The following is a 16,052-nucleotide window of genomic DNA, read 5'->3' on the forward strand; positions in this document are numbered from 1 at the left end:
CGAGTCGCTCTGAGATGATGTAGGTCCGATACCGAATTCTGGATCATAAATAATACTATACGAGAATCGCCTAGAATGCCAGGATAAATGCATGTATCATCATTCATAGGGTGCAAAGGAACAATTGACGTGAAATTGCATTTCGGTCTTTGCACAATAAAAATGTAATTTAAATTTTAAGTACTTCCTAATGTCAATGACAGTAGATGCCAGGTCCACAAAAGAGAACTATTCAAGCCCCTTCCCGTTCTACATTAGCAATCCTACGTAATCGTTTCAACCGATAGCTACAGGAAATACTTGCTGCTTAAAAGGTTGTATTTAAAGAAGTCCTTTCCCATTTAAGTTTGTTGGGCTGACACAACTTCAGCAGTGGTGGACGATTTATGATAATCGTAGTAAGAAAGGCCCTTCTTTTCTTTCTGCTGTTGATAATGAGCTATCCATCTCTTCCTTTCTTACTTGTTCCTTTCGCCTTGAAATGTACGAGCTGCCTGACCCACATGCAAATGACCCCTCACTTTTTGTATGTACGATACCTCGAAAGCTTTCCTTGTTACGTTTGAATGATCTCTATATAGGTCAAACTGGGCCCCCGACAACACAGAGAACCTTTGGCTTGCTGGGCAGAGTGAATGACTACAGCCTTGTCAGTAAGGCGCGAGGCGTGTTTTCCGAGATTCCTGCCGGTATCCTTAGAGATGGTAGAATCGCCGCAGCTTGAGATGATACTGGTGTAGTCACCAGGGCGGTGCAGAACAGAAAATATTATTTTACATGTCTTCTTTTCTCTTAAACAACAGAAGTGGATTCCTCTATCTTTAATCATCAAAACTAGGGTGAGCTTGCTGAGGCAACTCAAGCCACTCGTTACCCTCTGGCTAGAGTCCCCAAAGAATGAGGTGGGTGCTTCTCTAAGGTTTGTTCAGTTTTGTTGGGCGCCGCGCATCTATATGTATGCGTGGCCGTGACTCCCATTGGATTAGCAGTAACTCGCGATGGAGCTACTGCTACCACTTAGGGCAGTTGTATGTGTTGTCTGTAAATGGTGTGCCCAACAGGGCCAACCCACTCAGACTGGACCAATTCCCGGCGTGTTAAACGATGCTAGCTACTGGTCCACGATAGTATCCTGCTATTGCTCGCGGAAATAGTGTGGTAGCAATGGCGTCCTTTGGGCGCTAGCTAGCTGTCGGCGGCACTGTTATGCTCCATTGTTCCCGACAACCGTGGCGCTGGCTAACTAACGAAGAACAGAAAGAGCCCAATGGTGGCCTGACAGTGGTTTAATGTGGCGCGGGGCTGTAGAACGTTTGGGAAGAGGGGATCCCTTTGCGTAGGAGTTCCCCTTTTCTTTACAACGGAAAGCTAAAATGTCCGCCTTCCCGCTCTCTCTCTTTCTCGATGTGCAAGTTTTTCTAACGCCCTTTCGAACCCTCTATTCCTGCTACTCCTGCTCCTCAAAACGCTAGCAGCAGTGGTATATTAGCAGCGATGCTGTAGTGGGATCCGACGGTCTTCCTCACGACCATAGAGAGCCAAATCACCCTATCTAATGTTATATAGAGGTCGTAGTCGTAGAAAACGACGGCACAAGGCTAAGATTGCTTATAAGCGGAAAATGGTCTTCCCAACAGGGTCCGACACAGCGGCTTTTTGCACTGTGATCGGAAAAGAACGGAGGCACATCATATTTGCTGGTCCATATTGTTTTTTTTTCGTGAGCGAGGATCTTGCTTAGATACGATGGTCAATGGTCTGGGCAATCTATCACGTGGGAACGTAGGGGATTCGGGAAATACACGCTTGAGATGCGAGCCAGAGCCGCAGGGATAGAGGATGGAAGCGATACTGATACATACATAGGCTATATGGTGGTGACAATTACACGAAGCTGGTACACTCACATCGCAAAAAAAAGCATGCTATTTTCGAGTGATACATTTCAGCTGCCTAGATGTGGGGACGGTGTCATTTTTTGGGAGAACTTTTTTCCCGATATGGCTATAATCAGTTGTGAGATTGCATGCCTGGGCTCGGGGCTCGTTTGGGTGATTCATACGGTAGAGCTCTGAAATGCTGGCAGGAACATGATGATGATAATAATGACGCATTTTTCTTTGCCAATATCTTTGTTTTTCCTGAAACCAGTACAATCTATGCCAATAAATAGGGCATACGCACACAGGTGATATACTACTCGATAATACTGAACGATGGGCAATAATATTTGGAAACAGACATGGTGGACAATTAAAAATATATTGTTCTGAAATTTCTAAATAGACTTAAAAAATTAAGAATTACTCTTGAAGAAAATTAAAGACGTGTTATCTGATAGTGGACTTTATTAAATATCCGCATGCATTTGATGACCGTCAACAGACGATTGTCGAAAAGTCGCAAACCGCAAATTAGCCGGAGATCGTTGGTCCATCACTGGAATATTGGCGTATTCATTGCCTCATTCAAAATCTTGTCGTGACTTCTAATTTTCTAGTAGCTTTATCGATGCCTCAACAACGCGTGAGTTCAAAGTACACTGAAATAAGGCAAATTTTACATGCTCAGTTCTGTGAGCAGTATCTGGAACGGACATTCCGTCGTACCCTACATACCATACAAGAGAGAACAGGAAAGTATGCGCGAAAGTAATACATAAGACGATTTGTCAAAAAGCGGTGGGTGGCACAGCGGGCTACCATATGTACACGTTTATTTTTGGCACCGGCAGCTTACCTCTGCAGCTGCAGCATGGCTTCCAACAGCTGTATTGACACTTGCCACCGGTCGACAGTGTCTCTTCTATTTTGTGTCCCCCGAGTTCGATTCTCTACTAAACCGTAGACTCACCGTCCGGGTCTACCGGTACGCCCATATGCTCACAGCAGTTGGTCCAGACTATTTACTGCGGAACAAATTGGCAACCTTACAGAAACTGCTGGGCCGTCTTTTGTTCGTGATAATCAAGCCATCCGTTATGCACCCTCTTATGCTATCACACTACTACTGCTACTGGCTGTTTTTAGCCAACCCATACGCAAGTGGCGCATAAAGCTTTTGTCTTTTTCCCTGTAGGCCGTTTCCCGTATCTTGCTGGATGGAGAAGTTGATTGGCATTTGAAATTTACACTTTCTGGCATTCTTCCGCCACCCCGGGGGCGGGAAAGGTAATCGAATGCAACTGGACGCTGGCGTTGCTACTAGCTCGCATAAAAAAGGGTGTGTTATACCTGTGTTCGCCAAGCGCTGTTCTCTCCCTCCAGACGCAACGGTCAGCAGTAAACGCTGCGCTAAACTGAAAAGGACGAGCAAAGTGATAGTTAGGCTGGGACCAATCTATAGTGCTAGAGCCGACGAACCCCGTTTCCAATAGAATAACAGACATGGGCCTGGAAAGTATGTGGGCATTTGCCTCTCTAAAACTGCCATATCGTTTACCCAACTGGACTAACAGCTACGCAAAACTGGCCTATGTGGGCATCCGTATGCGTTCTCAGTCCTTCAAAGTAGAGCGAGCTTCAGTGACTTGTCAGTGATGTAACAACAGCAGCAGTAGCAACATCCTCCTGTTGCCCATTTGAGCACTGTTTTAATAATATTTGAGCTAGTTCTGGATTCGATATGACGCCGGCCTTTAGATTTCTGGACAGCGAAATAGTGCTAAATATGGGCGCGTAAATCTGTGAAGAATCATGCGAGGACCTTCAGGGTAAAAGCTTCTGGCGATGGCCCAATATCGCTCCTGCTTGTCTGCAAGATCCGATCTTTTGCAACGAGAATGACCTCGCTTATTTTGAATATACACTTACAAAAATTAAGTTATGGGAATTCTGTAAAGTCTTCTACACTAAAATAAATACATGGCACTTAACTGTTTCATGGATTTTTATAGCGGTGTTGATCTCGTTAACCGATCGCACCACTCAACTATAATTAATATTACAAGTTACAGATACTTATATTGGATAGAACCTGTAGAACCGAATCACGTGGATGTAGCGCGGATAAAAAGATGAAGCGTATGTTTAAGCTGAATTATTATATGTAAATTTTTATAATTCGGTCTCGCTTCCCGAAATCTTGGAGAAAATAAAATCTCACTTGTATTACTTTATGAGAATGGCTAAAATAGATAATGTAATCGACTAACGCGCACTGAAGAGCGTCCTATTGTTAGAAGGTTTTCCAGTTTAATTTTGAAGTGTTAAAGAATCAACTGGCGCAGACTTTAATAGTAATAGTAATAAATGTTCTAATTAATAACATGAAATGTATGGATCAGACCACGAAGGCGTCTCTTTACCTTCATACAATTAGGCGCCCAGTCCTTGTTTCTGCTCAATAATCAGGACATACAATAGCTGCAATTGCAAGAAGGTGAGACCATAAAAAAAGTTGAATGTAAACAATATGCATTAGGTCTGCAACCTATCACAGCCGTTACGATTTGTCTAGCAATTGTTTTGGTCTTCAAGTCTATATTTCTTCCCGAAAAAAAAATACGATTCCATCAGGCCCTACAGATAGCTGGTTAGCACTTCGGTAAGTAGGTAAGATCGGCCGAAGGAAGCGTATCTCTAAAACCAATATGTTCATCCTAGGAACGTGTCCCAATTTTTGCTGCATCCAGCTTGCTAGTCGAGGAGTCGACTTCGAGGATTAACTTCAATCGATTTTTTTCAAAATTGTTTTACTTTATCAGGGAAAGAAAGTCGCATCATGTCAAAACAATTGAATTGGGTTATACTGCGAGCTGGGTTTCCATTCTGATAAAAGAAATTCAAGGTCGATTGAAGTTTCTTTGATCTCTGGCTGCAGCATTGTTATTTTATGATGCAGTCACTCTAGGAAAGGCCCTGCCCTAAAATGGACCCTTTCCTTTTCTATGGACAATATTTGTTGCTAATAGGAGAATAGGTACTCTGTCATAGATCGTTGAATTTTAGTAGATCTACTATCGAAGTTGTTGTTTGGCTTGTCTAAAAACCCGTCTCGACAATTCCGGCAACGTGCTACACAAGTCCAAAATTAACATTACATACTTCAAGAATCGTTAGGTCATTTATTTGAACGAATATTTTTACGTAACATGTACTGAAGAACATCGGTGCACATACACGCAGAAGTCTTGACTGAGCTATAGCTTTCATCATGCTCTTGCGTGTTTTTCTGCTGTGCAGTCGCGGGCTCCCCTGGCTCTTGTCGGCGTGTGCCGAATGGCACTATAGTACGACTAAACCCTATCACATCATGATGATAGCTTCACTACAAGAGATTAAGGCCAGTCTAAGCCGCGAAACACATCCCAACATATTTTGCGCTTTAGGAGATCACCTGAGTTGATGCACATCTCATAACGCTTCGTCTCAACTAACGTTCAAGACATCCATATATCAGAAATAAACATTTTAACACATGGTCTACGTGTAAACAGGGCCGTGTGAATGAGACAGAAGTTTGCAAAATCAAAAGAAAAATTCGAATTCGAAGATATCCGGTATACGAGTAGCTTTATCTTCTTCCGATAAAGATCTTCGTATATCAATACTCTTAACGTACCTACTAGAAGCATTTATACTTCCGTTAGGATCTAATTCGTTTTCTCTGTAAAAACACGTGACGGCAATGCAACCAAAACAGCTCAACGGTCTTCAACGAAATATATATATATAGTAGTGGACTAGGTGAAATTTAATTTTGCCTACAAGCCAATGCAGCGTTCTACGAGTGTTACTACCGAACGTTAGCGATGCCCTTAGGCCATTATTTGAGGACACTTGTATACATTTGCATCATTCCAATTTTATGCCTAGAACATCGTAAGTTGTGTAAAATTACGATTGTTCTTCACTTACTCTGTTACTGCTAATGATGTAATGATTCTCTGTTTTTCGACTGTGGACGTCAACTACGACCAAGCACCAACGCTACGCCCAACATTCTAGTCTCTCATATAGACGTTGTCGTATCAACGGAACGTTAAATGCTATAGTCTCATATAACAGGCTGACGCCGATAGTGCCTAGTACTGGCACAAGGGTAACGTTCTTCACCACATAGACGAGCATACCGTTACTATACGAAAAATGTATATAAACGCGTGGGTCTGGGTTGATTCTGCGATTCGATACATTGACCTAAATATAATCCGTCGGACCATGGACCATTGTGAGTGCGGTCCAACTGTACTTACTTTATCACAACTAGAAATCAGGACGATTAGGCGCGCGTGTCCATCGAAATGCAAGCGAAACCATGAGGAACGATCGCTTTGTGTTCTTCAGTCAGACAAGCCTTTGTTGTACATGAACCCCTCGCACTTTTCTCCCCTTCCCGCTGTTTGCTCGTTGTGAAGTGCTTTACCGCAGTCTTCACCGAGGGTTACTTCCACCTACGCCGAATGGTCTGAGCCAAAGCGATATTTACTGGCTCAGGCAATTGACCTTGTTATTGAAGTTGGTTTACTCTTACTTAGTCGACCTTTAAGTGTTGCTTGAAGCTGATTTGAGTTTAACTTGTGTCATCTAAGCGCTACCTTAATTTTTTTGCCAGTAAGTTAGCGACGGTGTCAGGTAGGCAGTGCGAAGCAAAAATGACTAGTCTTTACATTCGAGAACTCAGACGTCAATCTTTTACTACTTTCCTGGTTGTATTATAGATGCGACATGAGACGTAAGGTCTACCACCCTACCAGTTTCGTAGAACGCAGATTATGGCCTTTTTTTTTTATGGGAATCTAACCTAATTCTCATCTCCTAGAGCGATTCATTTTCCTCGCCGCTTCTCCGTCTGTACTTTCTATAATTAAAGCGTTGCCTTAACGTAAACTGCATACGTCACGCAAACGTTCAAATTGCACTGCATGAAGAAATTATTATGAATTTGCAGAAAAGAGAGCATTTCCTAACGGCGCATTGAAGAAAGTTGGCTTTACTCATATTGTATATATATATGATGGCGTCACAAACGATCAACAAGATGCGTCATGGTGCTAATGAATTCGTGGTTGGCGTTCACGATCTGTTAAAAAGGCACTCTTAGGTTGCTAGTCTCATAGACGAACCGAAAAAACCAACGTTACAGCTCCAAGACGGGCAAAAAAAGGTTCTGAGCCGTGTATTATTGTCGCAGCGTGTTCTATCCCGTCGATGCCAAGTAGCGTGAAGACTACCTTGTACGTAAATTAGATGATAAAAGATATTACTATTGATTTCAGGAATCATACTAGGATACTGCTGTTTATCTATCTGGGTACTTCATTAGCCACTTCCTGTCTCAAAGCAGACCGAATGCATTATTGTCGAGAGTTTGGGGGTTGTTATTCCTAGGTCTAAAAGTTTGCCTCACCTTCCAATAAAAGAAAAAGTACATTAGTGATATTTCAATCGACCCTATGTTTCATGTTCTGTGGTGAAAGGGTACTTGTCATGTAGCAGCTGGGAGTCAATGATGTAATCAAGGTCTCACTGGAACATCATAAGAATTTAGAATTCAGCTCAATTGGTTAGCATGGACCTAGAAAAGGATCCTCCATAACAAATTGGCTCAGCTTTTGTCCCAGTTACCGCCTTCCAGTGCTGATTTCAGAACGCTCAGGTTTGTCTGAACCCTTCCGCATTTATCCTTGACATAGTTTTAAGTTATAAAGAAATTAACATACCCCGTTACTTTTGACCATACGCGAATAGGTCAAGAAGTAGCGTTTGCCTAAAGTTTGTAATCTTCAGCTGCCTATTCCCATAGAACTCTTAGGTAACGAACAATACGATGGCACTAAGGTAAAACCGTTTCAACGTATTAAGTGTGATACTGATCTGGAGCCAATAGGATCAACTGCGATAGGTACTGACTTATCTGTTTCCTATGTACAGCTGATATGAGGATTGGAACTGACAATAAAATTGTTATTTGGTTACATAGCTGTCTGACTGATAAGTAATTCAGGATCAGGGTACACGGTAGGTCGAGTTCAACGGATGATTGTACATAATGAATCTCGCTTCATTTCTACGCATTCAAATTTAACCTCAAAGATATATTCCCTTGTTGATAAATTAAATGCCGATGGTTGAAACTATATACTGCACAATGGCTACGCAACCGATAGCAGAGAACTTGTACAGTTCTCAATAAACAAAGTTGCATCGTGCAACCGTATATGCATTTTGTTATCAAGGTAACACTTCCAAAGTTCAGCCTATCCGTTTATAGAATTTGAAAAGGCTCTTTTTAGTCCATTCCTAAACTTAGGTTCACATATTAATAAGGCTGTAACTGTTCGATATGTAATATAAGGTTGCCTCATCCTAAAAAGGCTGACGCACTGGATATTCGTGGTTATGTACACCTTTGACAAATACATATATACAATTCTAGTGATCATCATCGTAGAATACAGAGTAAAATTACCAATATAAAAGCATTAACCAGCAGCTCGGAATTTCATAACCGGACAGTGGTCAGTGTGATGCCAACCATCGTGCTTGGTACATCGCGTCCATTGACGAACACCCTTCAATACGTTAGTAACCTACAATCAAAGCAACTACAACTTACCCCATTCTAAAAATTATCCGTTAGGGCACCAAGTAAAAACAGATAGGGATCGATCTGCATCATTTCCTCCCCGCGATGATAGATTAGTTTCTCGTAGGGTACTATTTTTGGATAAATGAAGTCTACGTTAAGAATTTTTCATAAAAAAGCCCGTAGAATTAATAAAGTAGAAAATCTTTAAAAAATACATCATTTACAAAATCAAGCAGTAAAAAAACTATTTTGTTGTTAGATGTTCCGAGACTAGCTATATATCGAACGACCTCGTCGGGGCTATCTTGAAGTTGAGAATAACTTATGCAGTTCTTAGCGAGAGTGTCGGAGTTAGTTTTCGTTGAAATCTGTCTGTTTCTTCACTCAGCTCTGTGCTGTTTCCTCTCAAGACATCTTGTCAAAGTTTTACCACCGTCTTTTACCACAACTCAGAGATTCAGCGCTGCACTACTAAAACGAATGAAGAGGGGCCGTTTAAATCAGTTGAATCCGCTTCACCCCCGTATTTTCAGCACTTAAATGTTTCAAATATGAGTATTTAATGCCAACGCGAGTTTCACTTGTTCCAAGCGAAAAAGCACGCCTAACTTGTCCTTTTTACTGAGCTATAGCATTAATAAAAGAAAAGGTCGATTCGAAATTTTGACAAAGGCCATAAGTCTGAATCAGGTTATTTATAGGATTTCATTCAACTAATTAATGCATGTATCCAGTAAGAACTAAAAGCTATAATTTTCTAGGTGATTTTAAATACCTCCTAAATAAGCTGGCGTACGATTAGCCCTTTCAAAGAATTTTAGCTGTACGGTAACCAGAGGCAATCTGAAAGTCCTATAGTTGTCGAATAGTGCCATAGATGTGATAATGATAGTCTGTGTAGTTTACAATAGTACCAAGTAGGTTTGCCGGTATAAGGCCAAATTCAATATGCAAGATCTATGCTACTCGAAATAACGGCACGGCGGAGCACGTATTATCATTGAGCGAGACAAGGAACCGTGCTTTTCCTACTATTTCTTCTCTATTTTCAAAGCCTTAGGGTACACGCGCCTTCTATCGTTTTCGCTATAATGGAAATAATAATATGGAGTTGTTTGCGGTACCCCTGCTGCTGCTAGCTGGCTGATTGCTCGAAGCGATGGAACTGATTGTGACAGTGCTGTATGTGTGTGTATGCGCTGATAGTCAAAAGAGTCAGGAGCTACAACCGGTGGCAGCAGCAGAGGAAAGGAAGCTAAGTGCCTAGAATAACCGCCATATAGAGCCCGGCAGCGGCACCGCGTCGTCCTCGTTTTCGTCCACCTTCAGGTTTTTTCTCCTCGTCGTTTAGGTCGCGCCAAGCCGAGGACGCTGGGGCAGCTGTTCCTTTCCCCTTCTCATAAAAAGCAGAAGCCAAGTGCACATGCCTTCGTCCAAAGTCGAGGAAAGAACACTGAACGGTGAATGCTGCCCAAGCGAAGTATGGTTGGAACAATGAATCGGATATGAAAACTTTTCAATGCGTTGCCCTTGTCTTTCCGCTCCACCCTCGAACACATCGAAAAGGCGGCATAGTGGCAGCAGGAGCCTTTGCTTCCAACAGGACGGGCATAAGTGGAGCCCAACCAGGGGTATCGCTGCAAAAGCGCGCTATCCCGCTACTATTGGAACACAGGTGGCGGTACGTTGATTCCAATCTATAGGCAGGTGGCAACGGCCTTAGCTCCATCCCCTAGCTGACTAGGTATGGCCGAATAGCGGTATTCACGCATCTTAGAGAGCTGCTCAATGAACACCTTTTTCTAGTCAAAAACAAATGATTGGACTGAATGTTGTACGCCTATATGTCGTCCAGTGTTTGCTCTCCAGCAAGCGACTAGTAGGGTCGAACGTAAAAATACTGTATGGGGTATTAAAAATAAGCGACGAGATATGTTCGTGCACGATCAAAGAAATAGGGGACCATTAGGAAGATAGCCAGTTAATATGGCTCACTGTGATATGGCATACTTCGGGGACGAGTCATAGAAGGTCGGTGGCCAGAATGATAAGCGGAAGTCGAAATCAATTAAAGAAACACCAGAGAGTCATTTGATAGTGATGGGCGACGTCAGAAGGGGATCATCATGCTGAACAATAATAATGTTGTTCAATATTCTGATTTACTAGTACCTATGATATGCCACTACGACCTGTTAAATATGCTTCTCAAGCACCAGCAGAGAATTTGAATGACTGAACGCCTGTACCGTAACAGTATACATATTAGTGTTCTTAGTGCGTCATGCTGCTTTCTCCCAACGCTTTCTGCAGGCTTCATGGTATCGCACATACGACTTAATAGACAATGGGCACAATACTTACTCTGTGCCCATTGTCTCTGTTTGAAAAAAACCGGGTTAAAGTATGGGTTTCTTATACAAGTCACACGACTCGGCACTAAGTGACTCGCTGGTCAGACCGGTGCGTAAGAAAATCGTTAGCTTGTTTCAATTAGCGCCTAACTGAAACCGACGAGTGACATAGAAGATATCCTAACGGTTTCCAAAAAGCATAGTACAATACCTGTAGAGTTTCGTGGCGTCATCCGACTACCGTAGTCCCATTTTCCTTCGCCGTCACTACTTCACTGATTCTAAGCAAAGCAGGTAGTCGCGTGGAGGAACGCGCGCCAATGTAGCAACTTTTCGGCGAAAAGCCCCTAGGCGAAAAGCTTTCCATCAACACCTACTTTATGGATGTCTTCACTATGATCTCACCTCATCCCATATAGTGCATTCCTTGAGACGCTAATGTTGCGTTCTCGTTCATGCGTTTCTCCTTTTCCTTTCCTGCCCCTTCACTTCTCCTTGGGGAGCTTTAGGTGAATGACACACAGCCTTCGATACAGTTTTATCAACAACTACCCTTAATACCCCTAGGAGCCTGACAAGCGCTGGTGGCGTTGGCCTCCGCTAGCTACGACTCCTCAACTACGACAGTAGAATAAAAAGAAGGATTCCTAGCTAGTGTACAACCGTTTGACACATACGAGAAGGTATTAAAGTTATGAAAATGGGGTTCATGTAAGCCGTGTGTTTTGTGTGCCAAATTCATTACTCACTGAAACTTTAGCCCTCGTGAAGCTTGCGTAAAGGACTATCGAAACCTCAAGACGAACTATAAACGTCATTATTCGGTCATCTTGCAAGCTAATAGGGAGATATAATCTTCTTCATAACCTCCTACAGGCTACAGCAAGCAACAGGCACAACTGTTGCTTAAGTATAACGTATAAGGGATTATTTTAATAGTAAGTGAATACCATATGGAGTTTCTGAATGGAAGGTCATTGATTAGGATTGAAAACAGTAATGGAAAAAATTGTGTTTCTATAAGCGAATTAGGTGGTCTGCTTCGATCTTGCGCTTTACCGTGACATGAGCACTTATCATGACATAATTCCTCTCCAGTCCCACATCAACCCATTGTATAGTTGGAAATGTATAAAATGCTTTTCGTTATTTGCAGGCCTACAGGACGGTTAACCCAAGTCGAAATTGAGACGCTCTTCAATTTCTGTTACTCCGAAGCGATCTAGAGCAATTGCCGTCCGCGGCACAAGTGTCCAAGACTAGGGCATAATCAACAATCATTTCGAGACCCAAAAATTCAGTTAACACTAGGTTTCATTTTTGTTTCCTACCCCAATCACGCTTTCACTGGGTGACAAATATCTAAGCGGTAAAGTAAAATAAATGTGTTTATCGTTATGGCATTACGTATATGCCTGATAAACTCAGGATAAACATTAGCCTGCCCAATCACTATCATACAATATAGATATTGGCATAACGTTTAAATTTAACCAGGATGCTGACTTCGGAATGAAAACACTTCATTGTAATTATTGTTATGCTCAATCGTATACATGCAAAATGGCGGATTTCTCGTAGAAAACCATTGAACCAGGAATTGAGAGTTGTCTGATATTCTGCATGTGTGCTGTCGTCTTCGAGGCGAAGGGTGGATTTACACAAAATATTGAAACAGGCGTAATTTAAATTTCAGGAACGTTCGTGGCAGCCTTCTGCGTCCTATGCGGTTGTCGTACAGAATACTCAAGTAGGGGACGCGCATTCGCGCTTAACTTGCTCGCAGCCCTTATCCAAACTTTGACTGCGCCCTTCGTCGTGGGATGGGTGTGGAGCATCATGTGGAGCGTCACGTGCGTCAACATTTCGTGTAAGTAGTATGACATATTGATAATCACGCTTGCTCTGATCACTTACGAATCAGCTTCATCGTAACCTGAATTTTCTTTCAATCCAACTGTGGCTTTATTATTTATTTTCTTCATCATACAATCTTTGTGCAACGCGTAATATAGAAATTGCCCTGTATAGGACTATCTGTTTGTCTATCTAGAGCGGGGTCTTTGAAGTCGAAATTGGCTTATCATTAGCGTTGAAAATAACTCTGATATGGCGAAGTAGAGAACATTACACGGCTATACGCGTCTAAGGCTCGTCTATTCTGTGGTCTGTCAATATCATTCATTTATTTTTTAGAAGACATAAACTGAAGACATCTCTATCGTTATCTCATACATCCTCACAAGATGGGTTTATATGGATCAAAGGGCTACACTGACGTCTGCAGTGCGGCTCTCGTGGTTGTGGATGACTCTAGTGAAAATTATTACTTATGGTAAACTCTAATTTATTAGCATTGTAGTACCTGAATCGTGCGTTGTACTAACAAAACGGTCGAGAACTATTTCAAAAACAGTCCTACTTAATATGTGACAGCGACACGTAGTGCAACAATTGCAAGAACTTGACACATTTAGGTAAAATAGTTATTAAGAACTTCTCTGTACAATTAGCATGGACGTCATACTCGAAATGCGATGGTCCGCATAGCCATACATCACTCTGCTTCATATAGCCCTCAGAATGGTCACGTAATATAGGCTACATCGGTGCCTTCCATAAAACGTCATTTCCTGTCTTTGAAGATATTCCGTCGCATGCCATATTCACGCGATTCTTCTCAATACTTCAGCATCAGCTCTGCATCTATATCTCGGTAAAATACCTAAATATTTAACTGAGTTCGAATGAAACATTCACTAGACACGTGCAAAACGTTTTGATAGGACACATAACACAGAGCTGTTCGAGTAAATTTAACTTGATTCAAACTAACTTAGCTCCCAGAAAGGAAGGCCCGTTTGTTCGCGGGAGAGAGTAACAAGAAACCTTCAACTTGGAAGCTTAGCTGTCGTCTCATTACAGAGAAATCTTTATTTTCCAGTTAATTCCGTTATGTACAGGTGCAACAATGTTGGGAATTATGTCTGTATTAAACGGTTGTAACACTCGAATAGCAAGTTACAGACGGTGTCTTAGCAGATGGCACGCCTTCTATGTACACAGTGTGGCGAGGGGCAAGATATATTGTATAAACCTTTTTTAGTTAGCAGTCTAGTAAATGCCACCGCTACCGCCACCCAGTCGTCGGGCAAACGATTGCTGCTATGCGTTGCGTCTTCGCCGATTCTGTGCACTTATATGTCCTCTGGTTCCGATGACATCGGGGCCGTAGTGACAGAAATGGCGGTGGGCGTCACACGTTCAGTACCCTGAATAAAAACCGGAGAGGTTGAACGATAGAAGACACATGCGGTCGTGTTAGCCTACGTATGTGTAAGACCGAGCCGTTTATAAATGAGGTAAGCCACAAAGACGATAATAATCCCTTAGGGGGCAGTTATCATCGTTCAGCTACGGGGGCACCACTTGCAGATATAGGTCAGTGGTATAAATTGGACTCCCAAGAGGCTCGACAAAAGCGCTTTTTCTCACAAGCACGTACACTTCTCATGTACTTGTCGGGCCTACCTTTTCGTGTGCCTGCATCAGTATGTCTTGTGGGTTCCATATCGAAATCATACAAGGCTGAATCCGTTCCAGTCCATCCAAGATTGGATCAATTAGGACTTTCTAGTAATTGCTAGCAGTTCGTCGATGACTTTTTAGCATCGAGCGGATCGCTATTCGGACCCAGTACGACCATGAGCCTATAGAATCACACCCTCTGACTCATCCCTCGTGCTCACGGTTAAGTCATTAAATACACGTCAGCGAAGTCAAGGTTGCGGACAGCGCCGCCTAAAGCATTCTGTTTGGTAGAATTACCTAACTAACTGGCTCTTGTTTGTCTGCCTGCCCGCCCGCCCGTGCTCACAAAAGCCCGCCATCTTTATGGCTGTATAGAGCGACATAAATACATATTGCTAGTAGCGCCGTTTTTGCACCGCATTCGTAGTGCTATCAAGTGGCGGCTTGCGTGAGTACGCAGTTTTTTCGTGGTTGGCTTCGTCTTAGGTTGACCGCTAACGTTGAACACTACGTATTTCAAGATCATTGTTTTGTTTATCTAGCTTACGGCATTTCAGTTGGCCGTGGATGAACGCATTGTATCATAGTTGTGAACACGAAGTACGCTCAATCGCCATGCGTCAATTTAGGGCTTTCGAGTGCTCTAAAGAACATATTGCCTGAATTCTATTTTTATTTCACAAAGTAATATAACCTACTGGCAACAGAGTGAAAATAACTACTATTATAATGCAATTGTCAAAACTCTATGACGGTTTGTTTTTCTTAGAAAATTTGAATTTTTTTATCAATGACATCGTCAACTTCTAAAGTCGGTAAAAGAAGCTGCCCACGCTCCCGAGTTACAACCTCGGTTTACAACACTGCTGATCTAGTCAATGAAGCCGGATGATGGACTCGTTACGAAACGTCTCACATTTGTTTATTGGTTCCATAAGCACGCCTCCGGGGCAGTCATTTTATAAGGTCTCTTTTGATCTCAAAGGCATTGGAGTGTGATGTGTTTCCATGGCGCTAAGCGAGGCTTTTTTATGCTAAATCGCCGATGCTTTGCTGGCCCGTGCAGACTTTAAGAACTTGTTAAACGTTTCTATTCTTGATATAGAATTATATAGGGGCAGCTCGTTTTCAACTCAGTGATCCAATATATGTATATTTAGTCGCAAAAAGTTGTATCGGTATTCCGGATGTGCATTAGCCATCGAAGATGAAAAAATGATGGAAACATTTTTAAGTACTCGTGACGGTGTTCTGATAATACAGTGATTATAGCGAGAAATGCTTTACGCTATGTGATATTGATCATCATTTTTGGGGAAAGCTCAAACGTTGCAACCCGTAAAAAAAGCAAAAGGTCCCGTTCTATCCACATTGTATCATACTTAGCAGCAAAAGTTAACAAGCTACTTCAGTGTTGCTTCCCCTTTCTCTAATGAGGGTATTTCTCCTTTGTGAAATTTTCAAATTGCTGGAGGGGTTCGTTAATACGGTGGTGCTGGAAGCTGCTAGAAAGATTCCAAAGAATGAAGAAGTCACACTTTTTAACATACGACATAAATGACTTAACTTAAAAAAACTCTCACTTGTTATCCCTTAGATGGATTTCTGCTCCTTTGAAGTTGATGACATGCTTGC

At 42.2% G+C, this 16,052-nt stretch overlaps 1 protein-coding gene across 1 annotated transcript in view; it reads left to right on the top strand.

Moving 5' to 3' along the window:
* Positions 1 to 16,052, top strand: part of LOC111259218 (uncharacterized) — a 137,477-nt gene that overhangs the window by 117,611 nt on the left and 3,814 nt on the right. Inside the window, exon 3 of the mRNA XM_086967798.1 lies at positions 12,583 to 12,756. Within this exon, the coding sequence (XP_086823924.1) occupies positions 12,583 to 12,756 (174 nt within the window). The remainder of the gene's footprint in view (positions 1 to 12,582; positions 12,757 to 16,052) is intronic.

This window comes from Varroa jacobsoni, unplaced genomic scaffold (assembly GCF_002532875.2).
Source record: "Varroa jacobsoni isolate VJ856 unplaced genomic scaffold, vjacob_1.0 scaffold_306, whole genome shotgun sequence".
In the NCBI taxonomy this organism is placed as follows: domain Eukaryota; kingdom Metazoa; phylum Arthropoda; class Arachnida; order Mesostigmata; family Varroidae; genus Varroa; species Varroa jacobsoni.